Source organism: Chiloscyllium plagiosum, chromosome 1 (assembly GCF_004010195.1).
Source record: "Chiloscyllium plagiosum isolate BGI_BamShark_2017 chromosome 1, ASM401019v2, whole genome shotgun sequence".
Taxonomy (NCBI): Eukaryota; Metazoa; Chordata; class Chondrichthyes; order Orectolobiformes; family Hemiscylliidae; genus Chiloscyllium; species Chiloscyllium plagiosum.
Window position 1 is genome coordinate 19747174 of NC_057710.1, and position 26623 is coordinate 19773796.

Sequence of the window (26623 nt, forward strand, 5' to 3'; positions counted from 1 at the left end):
AGAGGGAAACCAGGAGGGCAAAAAGGAGACATGAGATAGCTTTGGCAAATAGAATTAAGGAGAATCCAAACAGTTTTTACAAATACATTAAGGACAAAAAGGTAAGTAGGGAGAGAATAGGGCCCCTTGAAGATCAGCAAGGCGGCCTTTGTGTGGAGCCGCAGAAAATGGAGAGATACTAAATGAGTATTTTGCATCAGTATTTACTGTGGGAAAAGATATGGAAGAGATAGACTGTAGGGAAATAGATGGTGACATCTTGCAAAATGTCCATATTACAGAGGAGGAAGTGCTGGATGTCTTGAAATGCATAAAAGTGGATAAATCCCCAGGACCTGATCAGGTGTAACCGAGAACTCTGTGGAAAGCTAGAGAAGTGATTACTGGGCCTCTTGCTGAGATATTTGTATCATCGATAGTCATAGGTGAGGTGCCAGGAGACTGGAGGTTGGCTAACGTGGTGCCGCTGTTTAAAAAAGGTGGTAAGGACAAGCCAGGGAACTATAGGCCAGTGAGCCTGATGTTGGTGGTGGGCAAGTTGTTGGAGGGAATCCTGAGGGACAGGATGTACATGTATTTGGAAAGGCAAGGACTGATTAGAGATAGTTAATGGCTTTGTGCGTGGGAACTCATGTCTCACAAACTTGATCGAGTTTTTTGAGGAAGTAACAAAGAAGATTGATGAGGGCAGAGCAGTAGATGTGATCTATATGGACTTCAGTAAGGCGTTCGACAAGGTTCCTCATAGGAGACTGATTAGCAAGGTTAGATCTCACGAAATATGGGGAGAACTAGTCATTTAGATACAGAACTGGCTCAAAGGTAAAAGACAGAGGATGGTGGAGGAGGGTTGTTTTTCAGACTGAAGGCCTGAGACCAGTGAATTGGTGCTGGGTCCACTACTTTTTGTTATTTACATGAATGATTTGGATGCGAGCATAAGAATTACAGTTAGTAAGTTTGCAGATGACACCAAAATTGCAGGTGTAGTGGACAGCGAAGAGGGTTACCTCAGATTACAGCAGGATCTTGACCAGATGGGCCAATGGGCTAAGAAGTGGCAGATGGAGTTTAATTCAGATAAATGTGAGGTGCTGCATTTTGGGAAAGCAAATCTTAGCAGGATGTATACACTTAATGGTAAGGTCCGAGGGAGCGTTGCTGAACAAGAGACCTTGGAGTGCAGATTCATAGCTCCTTGAAAGTGGAGTCGCAGGTAGATAGGATAGTGAAGAAGGCGTTTGGTATGCTTTCCTTTATTGGTCAGCTTTCCTTTATTGGTCAGAGTACTAAGTACAGGAGTTGGGAGGTCATGTTGCAGCTGTACAGGACATTAGTTAGGCCACTGTTGGAATATTGCCTGCAATTCTCGTCTCCTTCTTATCGGAAAGATGTTGTGAAATTTGAAAGGGTTCAGAAAAGATTTACAAGGATTTTGCCAGGGTTGGAGGATCTAAGCTATAGGGAGAGGCGGGTGGTACGTGTATGGAATGAGCTGACAGAGGATGTGGTGGAGGTTGGTACAATTGCAACATTTAAGAGGCAGTTGGATGGGTATATGAATAGGAAGGGTTTGGAGGAATATGGGCCGGGTACTGGCAGGAGGGACTAGATTGGGTTGGGATATCTGGCCGACATGGACAAGTTGGACCGAAGGGGCTGTTTCCATGTTGTACATCTCTATGACTCTATGACCTATATCTTTCGTTGTAATGGGATTAAGAATTAGAAAAACAAAATGAAGCCATCTTTTCATTCGTGCACGTCCTCTGAATTGCCTTCAATGCCACTACATCCTTTATCAAATAAGGGGATCAAAACTGCACACAATCCTCCAGGTGCGGTCTCACCAATGCCTTGGATACTTGCAACAGTACTTCCTTACTTTTATATTCTATTCCTTTAGCTATAAAAGCCAACATGCCATTTGTTTTCTTTATTATCTGCTGTACCTGCATGCTATTTTTTTGTGACTCAAGAATGAGGACACCCAGATCCCTCTGCACCAGAGAACCCCAAAGTCTCCCCCATTTAGATAACAGTTTGCCTTTCCATTTTCTTTGACCAAAATGCATTGTGGAGGAACAGAGGGATCTTGGTGTTCAAGTACATTGATCCCTCAAAGTTACCACCCAAGCGGATAGGGTTGTTAAGAAAGCATACGGTGTTTTGGCTTTCATTAACAGGGCGATCAAGTTTAAGAGCCACGAGATTTTTGCTATAGCTGTACAAGTCCCTGGTGAGACCACACTTGGAATATTGTTTCCAGTTCTGGTCACCCTACTACAGGAAAGATGTGGACGCTTTGGACAGGGTGCAAAGAAGGTTTACCAGGATGCTGCCTGGGCTGGAGGGCTTGTCTTATGAAGAGAGGTTGACTAAGCTTGGACTTCTCTCTCTGAAGAAAAGGAAGAAGAGATGTGACCTGATTGAGGTATACAAGATAATGAGAGGAATGGATCGAGGCAATAGCCAGAGACTTTTCCCCAGGGCAGTACTGACTGGCACGAGGTGTCATAGTTTTAAGATATTAGGAGAAGGGTTCAGAGGGGACATCAGAGGAAGGTTCTTTAGGCAGAGAGTCATGAATGCATGGAACGTGTTGCCAGCAGTGGTGGTGGAAGCAGAGTCATTCGGGACATTTAAGCGACTGCTGGACATGTAATGATCACATTGCAAGCAGCAAATACAATGTATTAAATTTAAAATAGTAAAAGTATATATGTTTTGCAGCCTTGAACAGTAAGAAGGAAAGAGATGAAAAGAGATCAATTGTAACTCTTACATTAGCAAAGAAGGTACTGTAGAAAGTGAGAGGGGCATATTTATGGGTGACTGTGGTGTGGAATGCACCATAAGACAGAAGGCGGCCATTCAGCCCCTTGACTCTCCTCCACAATTTTATGAAATCAAGGTAATTTGATAATCCACAACTCCATTTTTCTGCCTTTTCCCCCTAACCCTTGATTGATTTACTGATTAAAAATCTGTCTGTCTCAGGCTTGAATAAATTTAATGACCCAGCCTCAACCGCCCTCTGCGGTAAAAAAAAATCTACAGCTAAATAATCCACAGAGGAGAAATTCTTCCTCACCAGTCTTAAATATGGACCCCTTTTTTCTCAGATTATGCCTTCTGGTTCTAGACTGTCCCACAAGGGAAAATAGCCTTTCTTTATTTACTCTATCAAGTCCTCTAAGAATCTAGTACATTTCAAAAACATTTTCTCTCATTTTTCCAACAAGTTCACCTCTCCTCATAAGACAGGCCCTCCATACGAGGTATCAGCCCAGTGAATCTTCTCTGAACTACTTCCAATTTGAGTGTACTTCTCCTTAAGTAAGGGGCCCAAAACCATTCACAGCATTCCAGCATGATTTGACTACAGCCTTCTCCAGTTTTAATAAAATCTCCCTACCACTAGGTTTTATTCCCTGTGAAAGAAATACCAACATTCCATTTGCCTTGCCTATTACCCACTGACCTTCCAGAGAAATCCTGGAATTTCCTCTCAAATAGCATTGTGGGTCTAACTACAGCACAACAACTACAGCAGTTCAAGGTGGCAGCTCATCACCATCTTCTCAAGAGCAACTAGGGATGCAGACAATAAATGCTGGTCAGCCAATGATACCCACATCCAATGAGTGAATAAAAATCTTGGTTGCTAGCTGTTTAAGATTCATGACTGAATACTTCCAAATCTCTGTTGTGTAGCTTTCTGCAGTCGTCCTCCATTCAAATAATACTCAGCTCTTCTAACCTTCCTACCAAAATAACATTTTGTTACATTATATTTCATCAGCTAAGCTTTTGCCAACTTACTTGATCTGTCCATATCCATCTGCAGACTCTATCTCATCTTCACCACTTACCTTCCTATCTGCAAATTTAGCTATAGTACCTTCACTTTCCTCATTAATGTACATTGTAAATAATGGTGGCTCCGGCACTAATTCCGTTGGCACACCATTAGTTGCCTGCTGAAAATGCTCCCCTTATCACAACTCTGTTAAATTGTTAGCCAGTCCTCTATCCATGCTAATATATTACCTCCAGTGCCATGAGTTCTTAGCTTATAAATACACTAACGTGTTGTATCTTATCAAACTTTGAATTTATTGGTGCAACTAAATGGCTTGCTAGTCCTTTTCAGGAGGCAATTGAGAGTCAACCGCATTGCTGTAGGTCTGGAGTCATATGCAGGCTAGACCAGGTTAGGATGGCAGATTTCTTTCCAATAATGAGCCAGATCAGTTTTTTCCAATAATCGACAATGGGTTCATGGCCATCAGTAAATTCTTAAATTTCAGAATTTTTTTTATTGAATTCAAACTCCACCATCTGAGGTAGTGGGATTCAAGCACAGGTCTCCAGAACATTGCTTGGGTTTCTGGATTAATAAGAATCAGTGTTTTGGGCATAAGACCTTCATCAGGAATCTCTTCATTTTCTCCGACTCTACATCTACCCCTGACCAATGCACCTAAATCACACATCCTTGTATACTATGGGCAATTTTAGCATAGCCAATTCACCTAACCTGCACATCTTTGGATTGTGGGAGGAAACCGGAGCACCCGGAGGAAACCCACACAGACATGGAGAGAATGTGCAAACTCTACATAGAGAGTTGCCAGAGGCTGGAATCAAACCGCGTCCCCGGCACTGTGAGATAGCCGTGCTAACCACTGAGCCACTGTGCCACACAGTCTAGTGATAATACCACTAGGCCATCACCTAAACCTTCTGAAAATCCAACCATATTGTATCCATTGCTTCCTCTTTATCTCTCTTGGTTGTTACTTGCTCAAAGAATGCTAGTAAATTTGTTCGGCATGGCAAAGCCTTCATGAAGCCATACTGACTTTGCTTGATCCCTACAGAAAACTAAGACAGGACGACAGACAAAGATGTGTTTGGTGGACACATCGCACTGGAGCTGGCAGAAATGGCAGAGAATGACCTATTGAATACAGAGGCTGGTGGAGTAATGAGTGAAAACAAGCTATTTCTCTTGATTTTTGATGGAAATAAAATCAATCTGAAATGCTAATTCTGTTTCTCTGCATAAACCCTGCCTGACCTGCTGAGTTTGAGAATGCTTGTGACTTAACTAGTTGCAATGCAACAAGTATTAATATTATCACAGGGCAGAAATTCCAGATAGCAAGTCACACATGTGAAATAAGTTCTGAAAGAACAAAGTTACACTGCTCTGGAATGTTATTACTGTCAAAGTATTACTAATATGAGATGAACAATGCATAGTATTTTTGACATGAAGTGATTAATTTGCACATAAACATTGTGATGGTTCCACAGCTGTACATACCTTTAATTGGAGGTGTGAATCAGCAGAGATGACTTTACAGATTGGATCTGGGAAACTGTTCCAACAACACCCAGAAACAATTATTTGAAGTTACTATTCACAAATGGCAAATCAAACTCTTCAGAAGCTTGCAAGAGACACTGGATTATTTAAGCATTCATTACTCTACAAAATTACAGTCTTCATCATAATTAACATAAAGGAGAAATGTTCCTTTCTATAGTTTAAAGTCTAAGTTGCCTGCAAAAGTAGTTCTAAGTTAATATTATTTTTTAGGTATTTGTTTGAGTAAAAACCTTAATATCATGCTGACATACTTTTCAGCTATTAATTGCAAATTCAATTTTTTTCTTAATCATTGTTGATCTCTAGAGGAATTTTAACAGTACAAAAAGTCAAATACTTGAAGAGGTTTCAAACCTAGGTTGGTAAGTAAAGAACATTGATAAGGTGAAGACTACAAGCAATTTGGTACTACTTTAACTAATTCTCTTGCTCGCCTGGTTACAAGTCCAAATCCCTAAGTAAAAACTTCAGTACAACAATGCAATTCAATTCAATACAAATAATGCTGGAAGTGCCTGTCAGCATCTCTGTGGGCAAGTTAGAGTTAGCTTTTCAGGTTCATGAGATAGGGATCACGGTATCTCTTTATTTCATCCAGAGAGAAAAAGATAAGCATTATTGAATATGAGTTTTCCTGGTAACTGTAATCAAACTCAACACTATAAGGAACCAAGAATTTGAATGTTGAATAAACACTAATTCCCTGATCAAAGAAAATCTGTTCAAATCTATTGATCTTATATTGTGCATTGGAATTGTGCATGAACATGTGATCAAAATCCTCATTCCCAATTAAAAGACGTAAACACAAGTTGCCATAACTGGAAGATATTAATTGGCATATAATTTTAAATTGATCAGTAAAATATGGGAAAATCCAAAGAGTATTGGCATAATGTCCAAGGTACTTACATCAAATTCATTCAGTGCTGCAGCTAGCTCACCAATGCCAATAGGTCCATGTTTATCATCTGGCACTGAAGTCGACTGGGCTGCATTTGAAATTCCGGCAATAGCCTCTTGTACTTGTTTGAAGACATAATCGCGATTCACTCTGGTAGCAGCTACATCAGGATGTCGGAGGAATGCTTGGGAGGCAGTATAGAGCATAGTAGCATTCTTCTTCAAAGCACCTCGAGCTGCTGCCATTTCATCCCTAGAGTGAAGGTCTTTCAGTTCCTGCAAGTGGGAAGCAAAATACCAATATGTACAGCTTTTTAGCAGTTTTTCAATTCTCTGCTTAGAGATAGCTGGTTTAAATTATTGGATACATTTGTATTCCAATTTGAAAACAGACATAAAACATAGAACAATACTGTGCAGAACAGGCCCTTCGGCCCTCGATGTTGCGCCGACCTGTGAACTAATTTAAGCCCATCTCCCTACATTATCCCACCATCATCCATGTGCTTATCCAAGGATTGTTGAAATGCTCCTAATGTGGCTGAGTTAATGACATTGGCAGGCAGGGCATTCCATGTCCTTACCACTGAGTAAAGAACCTTCCTCTGACATCTCTCTTAAATCTATCACCTCGCAATTTGTAGCTGTGCCCCCTTGTACAAGCTGACATCATCATCCTAGGAAAAAGACTTTCACTGTCTACCCTATCTAATCCTCTGATCATCTTGTATGTCTCTATCAAATCCCCCCGAGCCTCCTTCTCTCCAATGACGACAGACCCAAGTCTCTCAGCCTTTCCTCATAAGACCTTCCCTCCAGACTAGGCAACATCCTGGTAAATCTCCTCTGCACCTTTTCCAATGCTTCCACATCCTTCTGCAACGGAGCGACTAAAACTGTACATAATATTCTAAGTGTGGCCGCAATAGCATTTTGTATAGTTGCAACATGACATTGCGGCTCCGGAACTCAATTCCTCTACTAATAAAACCTAACACACCATATGCCTTCTTAACAACCTGGGTGGCAACTTTCAGGGATCTATGTACATGGACTCCAAGATCCCTATGCACATCCACACTACCAAAAACCTTTCCACTGACCCAGTATTCTGCCTCCCTGTTATTCTCCCCAAAGTGAATCACCTCACATTTACAACCTCTCAGCCCAATTCTGCAGTTTATCCAAGTCCCCCACAACCTGCAACGTTCTTCCACACTGTCCACTACTCCACCAACTTTAGTGTCATCTACAAACTTACTAACCCATCCACCTATGTCTGTGTCCAAGTCATTCATAAAAATGACAAACAGCAGTGGTCCCAAAACAGATCCTTGTGGCATACTACTAGTAACCGGACTCCGGGCTGAATATTTTCCATCAACCACCACTTCTTTCAGAAAGCCAGTTTCTAATCCAAACTGCTAAATCACCCTCAATACCATGCCTCTGCATTTTCTCCAGCAGCCTACCATGTGGAACCTTATCAAAGGCTTCAATGAAGTCCATTTACAACACGTCAGCTGCCCTACCCTCATCCACATGCTTGGTCTTCTCATAAATCTCAATGAGATTTGTGAGACATGACCTGCCCTTGACGAAACCACGTTGACTATCTACAATCAAATTGTTGCTTGCTAGATGATTATAAATCCTATCTCTTACAATCCTTTCCAAAACATTTCCTGCAACAGATGTAAGGCTCACTGGTCTATAATTACCTAGGTCATCTCGCCTACCCTTCTTGAACAATGGCACAACATTTGCAATCCTCCAGTCCTCTGGAGACAATGACAACTTAAAGATAAAGGCCAAAGGCTCCAGCATCTCCTCCCTAACTTCCCAGAGAATCCTCAGATAAATCCCATCCATCTCAGGAGTCTTGTCTACTTTCACTCCTTCTAGAATTGATAACACCTCCTCCTTACTAACCTTGATTCTGTCTAGCCTAATATCCCATATCTTATTCTTCTTCTTTACAATATTCTCCTTTTCCTGAGTGAAAACAGATGAGAAATATTCGTTTAGTACCTCTCCGATCTCTACATGGTCCACACACAACTTCCCACTTTTGTCTTTGACTGGCCCTTTTCCAACCCAGTCATCCTTTTATTCCTCACATACCAATAGAAAGCTTTAGGGTTCTCCTTTATTCTACCTGCTAAAGATTGCTCACATCCTCTCCTTTCTCTTCTGAACTCTCTCTTTAAATCCTTCCTAGCTAATCTGTAACTCTCCATCGACTCATCCGAACTACTCGTCTCGACGTCACAACAGCCTCCTTCTTCCACTTAACAAGAAAGGCAATTTCTTTTGTAAGCCACAGTTCCCTCACCTTATCACTTCCTCCTTGCCCAACAGGGACATACCTATCAAGGACACACAATATCTGTTCCTTAAACCAGCTCCACATTTCAATTGTCCCCATCCCGTGGATTTTGCTACCCCATTCTATGCATCCTAAGTCTCGCCTAATGGCATTATAATTGCCCTTCCCCTATCGATAACTCTTGCCCTGTGGCACGTACCTATCCCTTTCTATTGCTAAACTAAACGTAACAGAATTATGGTCACTTTCTGCAAAGTGCTCACCTACCACTGAATCAAACACCTGGCCTGATTCATCACCAAGCACAAGATCCAGTATGACCACCCCTCTTGTCGGCCTTTCAACACACTGTGACAGGAAACCTTCCTGCACACTTCGGACAAAAACGGAGTACTCGAGTTGTAGCATTTCCAGTCAATATTGGGAAAGTTAAAGACCCCATAATGACCACCCTGTTCCTTTCACTCCTACCCAGAATTGTTTTGCCGATCCTCTCCTCCACATCCCTGAAACTCTGCGGGGGCCTATAAAAAAACTCCCAGCAATGTGACCTCTCTTCTCCTGTTTCTAATCTCAGCCCATACCACCTCAGCAGACGAGTCCTCGTCAAAAGTTCTTTCAGCCTCCGTTATATTATTCTTGACGAAAAAGGCCCACCTCCCCCTCTTTTACCGCCTTCCCTGTGCTTAATGAAAGATCTAAATCCTGGAACCTGCAACATCCATTCCTGACCTTGCTCGATCCAGGTCTCTGAAGTGGCCACAACATCGAAGTCCCAGGTACCTGTCTATACTGCAAGCTCACCTACCTTATTTCGGATGCTTCTGGCATTGAAGTAGACACACTTCAAACCAGCTTGCTGTCTGCCAGCACATTCCTGGGACCGTGAAATCCTGTTCATGCCCTCCCTCCTCTCATCATCCTGTCGTCTGGAACTACACCTCAGGTTCCCATCCCTCTGTTGAATCAATGGTAACCCCCAAGAACTTCGATAGCTAGAGATTCAGCGATGAATCTCGGGAGAGATTGTTAGATTTTTTTTGTTGTTGGAGATTGTCTTTGCCTGCCATTTTTGAGGTGCAAATATTACTTGCCAGTTGACAGTCAATGTCACGATTTTGCTGCATTTGGACACAGGATCTGAGGTGTCGCAAATGTTTTCTTTATTCATTTACTCATGGGATATGGGTGGTGCTGATTAAGCTGGACACACACTTATTACCTATCTCTAATTTACTGTGAGGAAGTAATTTTAACATTAGATGGCATTGCACACCAACTAACACACAGTCTATGCAAAACAAGGTGTTGGTCCACTGTTTAGGATAACCTGGAACAGCTATAGTCAATGGCCAAATTAACCTCTGGCTTTCCTGTGACACTAATTTCTACCGAAACATAGCTCTGGTGCTCCACAAGCAGTAGCAACAACTAGTCTCAAAGCTGCTAAACTCTCATGCTCTTGTCTCTTTTTAAAAAACAAAATCTTTTAAGTTCTTCAACCTCTTGCTCTTTATCATGAAGGGTTTTTTAAACATCATCCTGTAGTCCTTGGACCTCTCATTCAGGATTCTTCTTTTACTTATTCTGCTTACTGAAACTGACTGCCTATGGTCTTCCTTTTACTTACACTTCTGACTGGTGTTGCACTTCTGCCAGTTTTACTTTTGTTTGTTCATCTGACTGCTGGTTACTATCTGCAGGTCGTTCTTTCACTCACTCTTCAGCCACACAGTGGCAAAAATGTGAAACTTGATAATCAGCCAGTTGTTGTGATGAAAAAAATTAAAATATCAAACGGAAAACCAGTTAAGCATGAGGGAAAAAGGAATAGAAGGATCTGTTGATCAGTTAAAAGAAGAACGATGGAAGGAGAATTATGAGGTATATAATCACTGATATGGACATGCTCCATCAAATGATCAGTTGTTGTGGTGTAAATACTCTAAATTTATAGCAATTCTAAGGAAATGGGGAAAATAAACACTGATTTATGGCAGTCATACTAATTTGAATTCCCTACACTTAATTACATAAGTATACAGAATTTTCTTTTAAAACTAGGTTACTTTGCTTGGTTAGAAAACCTTTAATTTTCCACTGAGGTTGCTAGAAGATTAATCTAACTAATTTGGTGCTCTCATCTTAGCAAAATTACATACTGTGCAAGATGAACACAGCTTTTCTGTCATACCTGCTGTCTTCTAGCAGCCACATAATTAAGTTTGACCATCTCCTTCCCGAATTCCTTGAAGCGACTGGCCAGATCCTGCTCATTGGTGGCATTCTTCACAGCATCCAAAGATTCCTCTACCTGTTAATTGTGGTTTAGACATAATGCATTTCAACTTAAGACATCATTTTATAAAATGCTAAATTTGTGAGGATCAAGTCACACATTCAATATGTAATAAATAAATACTAAAGCTTGGATGGAACAACTACTACTGCAAAAGCCATTTTTCCTCACCGTCCTGGTCATTTAACTTAAAAGTACAAGTAACATTTTTATTATCAGCTTATAAATTACTGTAATTTATGATCATTAAAAAATTAATATATTAAAACATGATTAGCTGTTTTCTAAATCTTTAGTAAAATCTTACAATTTTTAAATGAGTTAAAAGCCTCATGACATCTGCCATGTCAGCAAGGATCAACAAGCGTGTTACTCCAGAAAGCAGAGCACGGGCTGCCCGAACCATGGTTCCACGCTTTACGGAAGAACAGGGATCTTCTGCAAACTCTGCAGATGCAATTCTCATACTTTCTCCTACAGAAAGAAGATAGAAACACAGTCAGAAGTTAGTTAATTTCACAACTGCTCATAATTTATTACTCAAAAATCCAAAGCACTTCATTATATTCTACATAACTCTCCAACACTCCTACTATGCCCTGGCAATTTAAGTACTTGTCCAGATGCTTCTTGAATATGCAAGTGTATCTGCCTCTTCCATCCTGCAGGCAGCACATTCCATATTTCTACAATGTAGGAGCAAATTACTGCAGGTGCTAGAATATTGTACTGAAGACAAAAAAATGTTGGCAATAACAATGGGTAAGGCAGCATCCAGAGAGAAAGCAAGCTAAATGACTCATTTGTATAATGTTGCCCTCTCCACACTTTATGTTAGCTCTGACGAAGTATCATCTCAGCTCAAAACGTTACTTTGCTCTCTCTCCATGGACGCTGCCTGACCAGTTGCGAATTCCAGCATTTTGTTTTCTGCAGTTCATTTCTACCATCCTCTCGATGGAAGAACTCTTTCTCAGACCTCATCTAAAATACTTAGTCCTCACCTTAACCTTGTGTCCTTTGGATTTAGAACACATTTACCATGAGGAAGGGATTCCCACAATCTACTCTCACAACACTTTCATTTTGTATACCTCAATCAGATCCTTCCAAGGAAAACAAACCTTTCACTTCATATAATTTCCCCAGGCCCAATATGCCTCAGATATGTCTGACTGACATGCCTGTACAACTTACAACGAGAATCAAGACTTTATCTTGCCAATTCTTTTGTTCAGGGGTTTAATTTGATTTAGTATTGTCACATGTACCTAGGTACAGTGAAAAGTTTTATGTGCAATACAGGCAGATCATACCATACAATGATCATAAGCTGATAAAACAGAGCAAGACTGCAAAGCAGATGTACAAAAAGCAAGATCAACATTAGATTTGGACTTTGAGAGGTTCATTCATAAGTCTTATAACAGCAGGGAAGAAGCAGTTCTTGAACCTGCTGGTACATACTTTTAAGTTTTTGTATCTGGTGGGAGAGGTTGGAAGAGATTATAACTGGAGTGTGAGGAGTCTTTGTTGTTGTTTGCCTTTCCAAGATAGCAAAAAGTATAGATGGAGTCAATAGATGGAAATTTGGCTTGTGTGATGGACTGAGCTATGTTCACAACTCTCTGTAGCTTCTTACTGTCATGAGCAGAGCAGTTGCTGTACAAAGCTGTGGTGCATTCAGATAGAATGCTTTCTATGGTGCATCTATAAAAGTTGGACAGAGTATGGGCTTCACTCTCTGGACCAGCATTTTTGCTCATCCTTAATTGTGCCTCAAAAGATGGTCTTCTGAACCACTGCCGCCTATTTGGTGTAAGTAACCCACAATACCGTTTAGAAGGGACTTCCAGGATTGTGATACTGTAATACTGAAGGGAAAGGTAATTGATAAATCAAATGAGGAATGCCTGAAGAGTTCTTCTGGAGCAGAGGTGACTGACCAACAACTACAACTATATTCCTTTATGATACCAACTAGCACAGAGTATTCCCAGGTTCACATTGAGTCTGGTTGTGCTACAGCTCCGTGACAAGCAGTCCTTGATGACTCCTTACATTACATTCCTGATGATCACTGAGGATAGCAATTGGCCACTTTGGATTTATCTTGCTTTTTGTTTGCAGAGCATTCCTAGATAATTTTTCAATTTCCACATAAATGCCAGTGTTGTAGCTGTACTGGAACAGCTTCACTAAGGCCCAACAAGCTCTGGAGCACTAGACTTCAGTATTACTACCAGAATATTGCCAGGGCCAAGAGAGTTTTCAGTATCCAGCACCTAATTTCTTGACATCACATGAATATATAATCTTGATAATACACTGCAAGTGCAGCAATCAGCTCATTATTGCATTTCAGAATACTCAATAGATCATATCCCTCACACAATCTTCATCAATACTGGAAGATTGTACACAAGGAGATGGTCAAATAGTAAGTAAACTTAACAGGCAAAAGCTTTACTTTTCCATGTACTTTGCAGGCGAGAGTCAACTCCAAAACTTAAGAATTAACAGAGCTGTATGGATTGTTATTTTCTGGATATTAAAAAGCAGAAGTAACTTCTAATATGGAAATGTAAACCAATAATAGTGCTGATATAATTCATCAATGACCTAATCTGTACATGCAATGTATTTTTGTCCACAATTACATTTAACAATTTTAATGTTGGACCATATGGCACATCAGAGTTTCATCAATACAATGATAACATTCAGAATAACCTATTCAGAATAACCTATTTAGAACAAAGAACAGCTCAGCACAGAAACAAGACTATGCCAGCTCATGATACCTTATGAACTAAAAACCCTTTTGCTTCTACACAGTCTGTATCCTTCTATTCCCAGCACATTCTAGATACTTAACACCCTCTGTGTAAAATACTGGTCTCTCACATCTCTTTAAACTTCCCTCTTTTACCTTAAACCTATGTCCACCAGCAACTGACAACTCTAGCTAGGGAAAAAGGCTCAGACTGTATAATCTATCCATGTCTCTCAAGCTCGTAAACCTCTATCAGGTCACCCCTCATTCTTCAATGCTCAAGTGAAACAAATCAGGTTTGTCCAAACCTTCCTCACAGCTAATACCCTCCAAACCAGGCAACACCCTGGCAAACCATTTCTCGCCAAAGCCTCCACATTGTTCTTGTGGTGTAGCAAACCCCCCTGAACTGTACACAACATTCCACTCGTAGCCTAACTAAAGATCTATACAGCTGCAACATGACTTGTCAATTTTTATACTCTATGCCCTGACCAAGGAATGCAAGCAGTCTATATCCCTTCTTGACAATCTTGTCCATTTATGTTGCCACTTTCAGGAAACCGTGGACCTGTGCATATAGATCCTTCTATGATAATGCCACAAAGAATTCTACCATTTATTGAAACTTTCCCACCTGCATTAGACCTTCCAAAATGCATCAGCTTGCATTTGCTCAGATTAAATTCCATTTGTCATTTCTCCACCCAAATCTCCAGCCTGTTTGTTACGAAGATAAACACGAAGAGCATTAAATTCAACTTATTATTTGAGCTTATTATGTGTTTTGACAAGAAATACTTGATTTTTTCAAATCTGACAGTCAACATTGCCGTGTCGAAAAGTGTGGCGCTGGAAAAGCACAGCAGGTCGAGCAGCATTCAAGGAACAGGAGAGTCGACATTTGGGCATAAGCTTTTCATCAGGAGTGGAGGTGTGGGAGTGAGAAGGGGGCTGAGAGATAAATAGGAGGTGAGGGGGCTGCGGGGGAAAGTAGCTTGGAAGATGATAGATAGATGCAGGTGGGGGGTGATAGCGATAGGTCGGAGTAGAGGATGGAGCGGATAGGTGGGAAGGAAGATGGACAGGTGGGGCAGTGCAAGAGGACAGTACCAAGTTGGAGGGTTGGATCTGGGTTGAGGTGAGGGGAGAGGAGATGAGGGAACTGGTGAAATCAAAATTCACGCCATCTGATTGGAGGACCCCAAGGCAGAAGATGAGGTGTTCTTCCCCCAGGCATCAGGTGGCTAGAATTTAGTGGTGAAGGTGGCCCAGGACTTGCATGTCCTTGGCGGAGTGGAAGGGGGAGTTGAAGTGGTTGGCCACAGGACGTTAGGGTTGTTTGGTGCGTCTGTCCCAGAGGTGTTCTCTGAAACATTCTGCGAGTTGGCGTCCTGTCTCCCCAGTGTACAGGAGACCACATCAAGCCCAATTTAGAGGATACATCGCATCATCCTCCACCATTTCTGCCACCTACACTCAGACTCCACCACCAGAGATATATTCCCCTTCCCACCCCTATCAGCATTCCGCAGAGACCATTCTCCCCATGGCTCCCTTGTTAGGTCCACTACCGGCACCTTCTTTTGCCACCGCAAGAGGTGTAAAACCTGTGTCCATACCTCCTCCCTCACCTCCATCCAAAGCCCCAAAGAAAATACCAAGGATGTCAACATTACCCGGATCACTTGTTCACATTCACTTTAAATAACGTAGTAAACCATAATTCAAAACAGAACTTCAATTTTACATCGAATACATCATTAAATTTTATGCACATATATCAAGGTTACTGGAGATAAGTCCTTGAAATCATCTTTTACTTCATTTTTAATAGCGCCTAAAATATATAAGTTAAATCCCCTGTGGATTCCAAGATGGCACCAGAGCATGATGATTCTTTGCAAGCTGTCCCCAATAGATCATCTCCTAACATTTTTTTATAATCATCTCCTTGATATACTTTTGTAAAGTATGATTTGCCTTGAGAGCACACAAAACATTACTTTTCACTGTATCTCAATACATGACAATAATAAATTAAATAATATTAAAATAAAGAGCTCAGATTGACTACTTATCAGATTACAAAAAACATATGAAACACTTGCATCTAACATGGCAATCTCCCATTACTTATCAATAATTAATTTTCTGCATGTCAAGAAGAAAATATTTAAGAGAACAAAAGAAGCTCTCCAATACGTTTGAATTTAAAGTAACAACACTTCCCCTGTTATCCATTTCTGGAGGAAAATTCACTTATGGTTATTTTCACTAATGCTTTCTAGTCTGATTTCTCAAAAATAGGCTGCACTGGTGGCAATATTATAAGGCTTTCATCAGTACTAATATTCATAGAATCAGAGTCCTAGAGCATAGAGACAGGCCCTTTGACCCAAACTGGTTCATGCTGCCCAAAATGTCCATCCATTCTAACCTCATTTCAGTGTGCCTGGCCCACATCCATCTAAACCTTTCTTATCCATCTATTTGTGAAAATGCCTTTTAAACATGATTAATGTACCCACCTCAACCACTTCCGCAGGCAGCTCATTCCACATGTGTACCACCCGCTGTGTAAAAAAGGTTGCCCCTCAGTTTCCCTTCTATTCTTTCCCCTCTAACCTTAAACTGATGCCCTCTAGTCCTTGATTCACCAACCCTGAGAAAAAGACTGAGTGCATTCACCTTATCCAGGCCACTCAATGTGATACACTTCTTTCAGATTTCCCTTCAGCGTCCTATGCTCTCAAAAAAAAAGTCCTAGTTTGTCCAACCTCTCCCTATAACTCAGACCGTTGAGTCCTGGCAACATCCTTGTGAAATTTCTTCTGCACTCTTTCCAGTTTAATAACATCATTCCTATAGCAAAGTGACCAAAACCAAACACAATACTCCAAGTGCAGCCTCACCAATATCCAGTACAACTGCAACATAACTTCCCAACTTCTGTACTCAATACCCTGACTGATGAAGGCTAGTGTGCCAAAAGTCTTCACTGCCCTATCTACCTGTGACTCCACTTTCAGAGAGCCATGAACCTGAACTCCAAGGTCCCTTTGTTCCACTACACTTCCCCTACCATTCACCATGAAACTCCTACATTGATTTGACTTTCCAAAACACAATACCTCAGACTTATCTATATTAAACTCCATTTGCCAATTTTTGGCCCACTTGCCCACCTGATCAAGATCCTGCTGCAATTTTTGAAAACCTTCCACACTGTCAGAAATTCTTCCTATGGTATTGTTATCTGCAAACTTACTAATCATGCCTTGTATATTCTCATCCAAATCATTGACAGATAACAAACAGCAACGGGCCTAGCACAGCCCGAGGGACTCCACTTGTCACAGTTCTCCAGTCCAACAAGCAACTTTCTACTATTACCCTCTGCTTCCTACCTCCAAGCCAATTGCATATCCAATTTGCCAACTTCCTCTGAATTCCATGCGATCTAACCTTCCAGAGCAGCTTACCATGGGGAACCTTATCAAAGGCCTTACTGAAATCCATATTAACTACAACTGTAGTCCTGCCCTTGTCAACCTTCCTAGTCACTTCATCAATGAACTCCAACAAATGTGTGGGGCATGATCTCCTACGCACAAAGCCATGCTGGCTACTCCTAATCAAACCTGTTTTTCCAAATGCATGTGTAGCTTACCTCAGAATCTTCTCAAGTAACTTACCTACCACAGATGTTAGGATTACTGGTCTATAGTTCCAAGGTTTTTCTTTGCAGCCCTTCTTGAATAAGGAGACAACATTCACTACCCTCCAGTCTTCCAGGACCTCACCCATGGCTAATAATAATGCAAAACTATCAGCCAGTGCTCCCACAATTTCTTCTCTAGCCTCTTGCAGTGTTCTTGGATGTACCTGGTCAGGTAGGAGAAAGTGAGGACTGCAGATGCTGGAGATCAGAGCTTAAAAATGTGTTGCTGGAAAAGCGCAACAGGTCAGGCAGCATCAAAGGAGAAGGAGAATTGACGTTTCGGGCATAAGCCGAAGAAGGGCTTATGCCCGAAACGTCGATTCTCCTTCTCTTTTGATGCTGCCTGACCTGCTGCGCTTTTCCAGCAACACATTTTTAAGCTCTGTACCTGGTCAGGACCAAGCGATTTATCCACCTTTGTACATTCTAGTACGTCCAACACCCTCTCTACTGTGATATGGATTGTCCCTAAAATATGATCACTAACTTTCCAAAGTCTTCATGTCTTTCTCCATGGTAAACACAGAGGAGAAATATTCATTGAGGACCTCACCCATCTGCTGCAGTTCTACACACACATATCCACTTTGGTCCTTGAGGAGTCCTATTCTCTCTCTAGTTATTATTTTTCCTTTAACTTACTTAAATAACCTCTTTGCAACTGCAGCATTCATGCAATTTAGCTTAAATCTCTCTAGAGAGTCAGAGAGATGTACAGCACGGAAACAGTCCCTTCGGTCCAACTCGTCCATGCCAATGAGAATATACAAGGCATGATTAGCAAGTTTGTAGATAATACTAAAATAAGCAGTATCATAGACAATGAGGAAGGTTCTCAGAAATTGCAGCAGGACCTTGATCAGTACACTGACAAAACATAAACACTGTAAATACAAGGTGGGGGAAGGAGATGGTTTTGTCAACACTAATATTTCTCTTGTAAAAACAATTTGTGTGCAGAATTATCAGCATTAACTACCAGTGGAAAATAAACAGAGTGGCAGTTATAAACAAGGATCAAAACTATATTGATGCATGAACATTGTTCTTTCAAGAACGTATAAGGATGGTTGTGGTCTCATGCAAGATCAGAGCTGGTTAGGCAGGCAACATTCTTTCATTTGAGCAATTTTTTAAAAATGTGCAGAACTCCCAAAAGAAAAGAATTTTCAACCAAATTTTGTATTTTGTTGTATATTCCAGCTCCAGTATTCATGTAATTTAGCTTAAATCTCTCTAGACAGTCATAGAGATGCACTGCATAGAAACAATCCCTTCAGTCCAACTCGTCCATGACGATGAGAATATACAAGGCATGATTAGTAAGTTTGCAGATAACAATAAAACAGGCGGTATCATGGACAGTGAAGATTATCTGAAAATGCAACACAACCTTGATCAGCTGGAATAGTGGGCCAAGAAATGGAGTTTAATACAGCATCTTGCATTTTCAAAAGCTAAATCAAGGTAGGAGTTTCATGGTGAATGATAGGGCCTTAAGTAGTGCAGTGGAACAGAGAGACCTTGGAGTTCAAGTAAACGGTTCTCTAAAAGTAGAGTCTCAGATAGGCAGGGCAGTGAAGGCAGCTTTTGGCACAATACCCTTCATCAGTCAGGGCATTGAGAATAGAAGTTGGGAACTTATGTTGCAGTTGTACAGGTGAGACTGCACTTGGGCAAGTGTGGGCAAATGGGGTTAGTGTGGATGGACATTTTGTTCGGCATGGACAGTTGGGCCAAAGAGTCTTGCTCTGTGCTGCGGGACTCCATAATCAGATATCCTAAATTAACCTAGTCCCATTTGCCACTATTTGGTTCATGTCCCTCAAACCATCCTATTCATATACTCATCCAGATGCCTTTTAAATGCTGTAATTATACCAGTCCCCACCACTTCCTCTAGTAGCTCATTCCATACAGGCATCACTCTCTGCATGAAAAGTTGCCCCTCGGGTCTCTTTTAAATCTTTGCCCTCTCTTCTTAAAGCTATGCCCTCCAGTTTTGGACTCTCCTTCGCTGGGGAACAGATCTTGACTATTCACCCTATCCATGCCCTTTCAAATTTTTTTAAACCTCTATAAGGTCACCCCTCAGCCTCTGACACTCCAGAAAAAATAGCCCCAGCTCAGTTAGCCTCTCTCTATAGCTCAGACCCTCCAACCCTGGCAACATCCTTGCAAATCTTTAGTGAACCCTTTCAAGTTTAACAAGAATTTTCCTATAGCAAGGAGACGAACTGAAAGTAGTATTCCAAAAGCAGACCGTATAGCCACGTCATGACCTCCCACTTCCTATATTCAATGACCTGACCAAGAAAAGCGAGCAGACCAAACACCGTCTTCACTGCCCTGTCTAGCTGTGACTCCATTTTCAAGGAACTATGAACCTGCACTCCAAGGTCCCTTTGTTCAACAACACTCCCCAGGACCTTACCATTAAGTGTACAAGTCCTGCCCTGATTTGCCCCTACCAAAATGCAGCACATTACATTTATCTAGATTAAACTCTATGTGGCACTCCTCAGTCCATCAGATCAAGAAACCCACTATATGTTGAGGTAACCTTCTTCGCTTACTACTACACCACCATTTTTGGTGTCATCTGCAAACTTACCAACCACACATCCAAATCATTCATATAAATAACAAAAGACAGTGGACCCAGCATGAATTCCTGTGGCACACCGCTTGTAACAGGCTTCCAGTCCAAAAAGCAACCCTCCGCTACCACTCTCTTTCACTCAAGAGGGATAAAAGCAAACTGATCAACCAACTCACACCTTCAATAATGACACAATCAAAGTATTGCTTTGAAATTTCTCTTCCAAATGTTTTCAAAAGTATCCCAGCGAAGTCAACATTCCATCTTTTTAATGAAATTGAAATAGAACTGTTGTCCTCAGGATCTGTTGAACTCTAGGAGGAAGACTGCCTAATCACTAGGCTAAATGTCACGGATGAAGAAGTTTAATATAGTTAGATCTAGGTCACTAACCTCAGGAATTATGGCAGTGAGGTGCTAAAATTTACATGATTGCCTAACTTTGTGCTAGATGTGACTCCAACCAGTGGAGATTCCAGAACATCCAATTAATGTTCAAATCCTATCATCGCACATTGTAATATTTGAATTCAACAACAGAAAAAAAAAGTCTTGAACAAAAGGCTCGCCTAATGGTGATCATTTAACCATTGTCAATTATTCTAAGAATCCCATCTGGTTCACTGGCAAGCCTGAAGGAGGAAATTCTACCATCCTTACTTGGTGTGGCCTACATATGACTCCAAAGCCACAACAATATGGATGACTCTTAACTGCTTTCTGAAATGGCCCAACAACCATTCAATTGTATCAAACCAGTACAAAATTAAAAAATAAATCCTGCAATGTCCTCTTTATCAACAACTGCAGGCCAGTGCCAAAACTGGGAGTTGCTTCACAGACGAGTCAAGCAAAAGCTCGTTATAGTCATACTCATGAAATCATACATTATGAACACTTTCACAAACATTATCATCCTTGAATATGTCCTGTCCAACTGCCAGAACAGACTCAACAGAGTTGGCAGCACAGTGCTTTCCAGTCAGAAGACAGATGCTCAGGGAGTCTCCAACATTAATTGTAGACCCCATGAAGTTTCATAGCATCAGACCAAATATGTGCAAAGGTAATTTACTGCTGATTACCAAAATAGCATCTTCCCTGCTCCGCAGCCCCCAACCACTCGTCCCTTGTCTCATGAATCAGCACTCTTCCATGAAAAACTCCACTTAGAAAGTAGTACTGAGGTTGGCACAGTCATAGAATCTAATTTTTTGAGTAACTTCAATGTGCATCACCAACACTGATTACTTTCCAAGCCTTACTGTATTAAAGTTATATAACTGCCAGACTGGATATATGGCAGATTATGAGGGTACAAGAAAAAAAAACTCCTCAACATTGGCACCCAAGCGGATAGGGTTGTTAAGAAAGCTTATGATGTTTTGGCTTTCATTAACAGGTGGGGGTCAAGTTTAAGAGTCACGAGGTTTCGCTACAGCTCTACAAATCCCTGGTGAGAATGGAATATTGTGTTCTGACCACTTTACTATAGGAAAGATACAGAGGCTTTGGAGAGGAAGCAAAGAAGGTTTACCAGGATGTTGCCTGGACTGGAGGGCTTGCCTAATGAAGAAAGGTGGAATAAGCTCAGACTTTTCTCTCTGGAGAGAAGGAGGAAGAGATGTTACCTGATTGAGGTATACAAGATAATGAGAGGAATGGATTGAGGCAATAGCCAGAGACTTTTCCCCAGGGCAAGACTGACTGGTACAAGGGGTCATAGTTTTAAGATATTTGGAGAAAGGTATAGAGGGGACGTCAGAGGAAGATTCTTTATGCAGAGAGTTGTGAATACATGGAATGCGTTGCCAGCAGTGGTGGCGGAAGCAGAGTCATTTGGGACATTTAAGCAACTGCTGGATATGCACAAGGATAGCAGTGAGTTGAGGGAAGCGTAGGCTGTTATTTTATTTCACATTATGATTAACCCTCAGCACAACATTGTGGGCCAAAGTGCCTGTTCTGTGCTGTACTATTCTGTGTTCTAAAATATCTACTTTACTTCATCCTCACCTGCTTCATCTACTTGTCACAGATGCTTCTGTCCACAATGGAATATAATTTAACAAAAAGAAAAGCATGTACCTTCAAAAACAAAATTGAAACGCAGAATATGTTAAAAGGTGAGGGAGTGGGAAATGTTTGTATTCAGAGGAACCCTGGTTTATTTGTAAATATCATGAGTACTCAAGGAACAGTCAGTCAGTCAGTCAGTCAATCTCAAAAGAGGGAAACCAACATTTTAGCCAAAAAATCCTCGACTTGAAATGCAACCGGAGAAAAAGTTGCCCCTCGTCTTTGAGATAGTCGAATAACATGTTTTACATTTTTTTTAGGTTTATAGCACAATGAGAATGCGTATAAGGTATAAGCAGACAGGGAAAGAGTTAAGTTCTGAGTTTTGTGAAACAAGAGGTTCAGCTGAGCAGGACTCAGATCAGATAAGAACTTACAGTTCTTGGGTGGATTTGGATGAGGTTTAAGTCCTCTGTGTATTACTGGGGTTTGAGTCTCTTGGGGTGGATTTGATTGATGTTCATGTCCTCTGTGAAGTACTGGGGTTAGAATCCCCTGTGGGGGGGGGTATGATTGAGGTTCGAGTCCTCTGCGCAATACTGGGGTTCAAGTCCCCTGTGGTAGGTTTGATTGAGGTTCGACTCCTCTGCGCAGTACTGGGGTTTGAGTCTACTGCGTGGGTTAATTTTAGGTTCAAGTGCTGAGGTTCGAGTTTTTTGTGTTTGAGGTTCAAGCTTTCTGTGTTTAAGTGAGCTTTGAGCTTTCTGTGTTTGAGATTCGAGCTTTCTGTTTTTAAGTGAGCTTCAAGCTCTCTGTGTTTGAGCAAGGTTTGAATTTTCTGTTTAAGTGGGATTCAGGTTCTCTGCATTTAAGTGAGATTCAGGTTCTCTGTGTTTAAGTGGGATTAGATGCCCACTGTGAGGAGTAAAGTGAGAACCAGTCCAAACCAAAATTCTAACAAACCAAAATTTTTAAACATCAAATACTCTCAACATGGCACAAATTACACTGAAACCTTCCTTTTTCAACCGAAGTATTAGTACAACCTTAATTTCAGCGTTTCTTGTTTTTTTTTTGCATCCTCTCACTGCAATTACACTTGAAAAGACAAAGCCCTCGCAATGGACCACATGGTACTGCAATCCAAGCCATTCTCTTCTCCCAGAACAAAGACTCACAGAACCTCAAATTTTGCCACTAGTGGACTTTAACCCCTTTCTCACTTTGTTACATTTAACAGCAGAGCAGGCAGATGCAGCAAAGAATGCTGCATTCACCTAGCTTGCAGTTGCAGCTGCTGCACTACATACTCAGATGTGCTGGTATCCTCCATTTGAAGCATCTCTGCAAGGACAGAAGTCTCATCAGTTTCGTGAAGCATTTAACTGCCATTATCCAAGAAATCAGATTTCTCTGAGGAGTGACGCAAGAAGAGACTGAATTTTGTTTTCAGGTTGGACTTCACTAAAGGAGATTTTGGAGAACTGGCTCGTTTCCACTCGATTTGGAGGGGACGGAGTGGTCACTAAGGACTGTGGATTTAAGAACCTTACTGGTGGTTTTTTTAATGATGGTGAAATTATAAAAGGAGGGAATGAGAAGCAAGAGGTTCAGCTGAGCATGATTCAGATCAGAGTTTTGTTAAACAAAAGATTCAGCTGAGCATGACTCAGATCAGATAAGAACTTAGAGTTAACAAGGGGTGCTGGAGACAAGGGGAATGGGTTAACAAGGTGGAAAAGCAGTCATTATGTAGTGCCATTTAATAATATTGGAAGCATTCAGTATGCAAGGTCAGCTAACAAGGGGAAATGTATTCATTATATGAAGCCAGTTAACAAGGTTAAGATCATTCATACTATAACAGCAGATGGCTTAACCTTTACTGTTGATGCTCGCTGATTGTAATAGTCACCCAATCAATATGTATGTTGCCTTAACTGGATGCCCCTCCCTGTAAAATGACTATATAATTCAATAAGAAACTGCTATACCAAAGAAGACCGTGAACTTATGACTCTGTGCACATGGGCGATTGTTCTCTCTCCCTCCAGGGCCAGGAATAAAGGTGAAGGAGGTAAAACTATACTGTATCTCTTGAGTGTTTTGCTTCGACTGAGGGGGGGAAACAGGATGACAGCAACATCAAAAAAAAACTGCTACTACTTATAATTTTAATTTCCTGATACTTTGGTCATACCTACCAATCTTTTTTGGATTAAGTACAAAGCATGTGGAAGGTGACCGGTAGTTAAGACATATTTTTCATATTTTAAGATAATAATTGTCTTCCAAGAAATATAGATTTCAACACCTCATGTACAGGTCGATCTTCTACATTTTCCTAAAACAACTACTTTTTACACCACTGTATACAATAAAATACAAGAAGTTCAGGTACAGGTAGAGTAGGCATTTAGGAATGCAACTGACATAAGCTTTAATTATGAAAGGATCAAAGTATAGAGTAAACAAGTCTTATTGCAATTACATACTTCTTAACCTACTGAGAAATATACTTGCCTTAAAGAGAATACAAATAAGATTCACAAGATTGATTCTTGGGATGAGAGGATTATCCTACATGGGTAAATTGAGTAGACTTGGTTCAAGCTCTTTAGAATTTGGAAGAAGGAGAAGTTGTCCCATGAAAACAAGCAGAATTGTAAAGGGCATGGTACAACAGAGATAGATTCTATTTCCCCAACTTGTCTGTAAGTAGAGTTCACAATTTGGTCACTTGGGACTAAGAAGAGAAATTACATACAGAATCTTTGAAGTTTTCACTCATCAAAAATATTCCAGATAATTGTGGTGTAAAATTATGTCCCAATACATGTGTGAATCATAATGCAACACATGTATTGGGCCAACTGTTCACATGAATGTTTATATCTGGAAAAGAGTATATCAGCTGGAAAAGTCTCCAGTTCGGTGAGTCTGCTCCGGGGTTACGTTTAACCGCCGAGCGTGGGTTGTTGGCAACCGATCTACGAGAACTGACGGCTCCCAGTTCCGGTAACATGTAGAGTGAGTATAAGCCAGACCCGCTGTATCTGGTTGTGGCGACGCTGCGGGGAATAAAAAGCTGAAGCATATTCTAGCAGACTCGCCTCTTGGTCGTTTGTTCTGTGTCAGACTACTCTCCTACGAACCTGACCTTGAGAATTTTTTAAAACAATAATGATAGCTAGAATTTTTGGGTATGAATGAAATAAGTAATATATGCAAGCTGCAGGAATATGTTTCGGCAGATGATCAGCCATAAGGATCAAGCAGTGGTCCACTCTTTCTCCTTTTGTTTCTTTTCTCTTTTTCAATCGTCTGAGTTATCAGGAGAGGTTAGACAAGCTACATTCTTTCAAATGTAGAAGGTTAAGGGGAGACCTTATAAAGGTGTACAAGATCATGACTGGCATGGATAGGGTGAATGCACTCAGTCTTTTTCCCAGGTTTGGGGAAGCAAGGACAAGAGATCATTAGTTTAAGGTTAGAGATGAAAGAATAAAAGGGAACCTGAGAGGCAACTCTTTGTTTTACACAGACGATGGTATGCACATGGAATGAACTACCAGTGGAAGTGGTTAAGGCAGGTACGTTAACAACATTTAAAAGGTATTTGAACAAATACATGGAAAGGAAAGGATTGGAAGGATATGGGCCAAGTGCAGGGAAATGACTAGACTTGACTTAATACGTAGGTTGGCCAAATAGAGGGAAGGCCATATTGGATCTGGTGCTTGGCAATGAACCAGGTCAGGTGTCAGATCTCTCAGTGGGAGAGCATTTCAGTGATACTGATCATAACTCTGACCTTTACTATAGTCATTGAGAGGGATAAGAGCATATGGTTTGGGAATATATTTCACTGGGGGAGTGGAATTACAGTAATATTAGGCTGGAACTATGGAGCACAGGGCAGCATGGTGGTTAGTGGTTAGCTGCCTCACAGCTCCAGGGTCCCAGGTTCGATTCCAGCCTTGGGCGTCTGTCTGTGTGGAGTTTGCACATCCTCCCCGTATCTGTGTGGGTTTCCTCCGGGTGCTCCGGTTTCTTCCCACAGTCCAAAATGTGCAGGACAGGTGAATTGGGCATGCTAAATTGCCCATAGTGCTATTGCATTAGTCAGAGGGAATGGGTCTGGGTAGGTTACTCTTCGGAGGGTCGGTGTGGACTGGTTGGGCCGAAGGGCCTGTTTCCACACTGTAGGGAATCTAATATAAATTGGGAACAGATATTCTCAGGGAAATTCCCGACAGAACTGTGGAGGTTGCTTAGGGAGCACTTGCTGCAAGTGCCAGATAGGTTTGTCCACTGAGGAAAGGAAGGGATGGTATGGTGAAGGAACCATGGATGACAAGAAATGTGGAACATTTAGTCAACAGGAAGAAGAAAGCTTGCTTAAGGTTGAAGAAACAAAGATAGAGCTCTAGAGGGTTATAAGGTAGCCAGGAAAGAACTGAAGAATGGACAGAGGAGAGCGAGAAGGGGGCATGAAAAGGCCTTGGCGGATAAGATTAAGGAAAACCCCAAGATGTTCTACCCTTATATGAGGAACAAGCGGATGGCC

At 41.2% G+C, this 26623-nt stretch overlaps 1 protein-coding gene across 1 annotated transcript in view; it reads right to left on the reverse strand.

The window, feature by feature from the left end:
• ctnna2 (catenin (cadherin-associated protein), alpha 2) overlaps window positions 1-26623 on the reverse strand; it is a 1205477-nt gene that overhangs the window by 1026302 nt on the left and 152552 nt on the right. Inside the window, exons 4-6 of the mRNA XM_043699324.1 lie at window positions 11240-11406; window positions 10828-10947; window positions 6314-6580 (exon numbers count right to left, since the gene is read on the reverse strand). Coding sequence (XP_043555259.1) covers window positions 6314-6580; window positions 10828-10947; window positions 11240-11406 — 554 coding nt within the window. The remainder of the gene's footprint in view (window positions 1-6313; window positions 6581-10827; window positions 10948-11239; window positions 11407-26623) is intronic.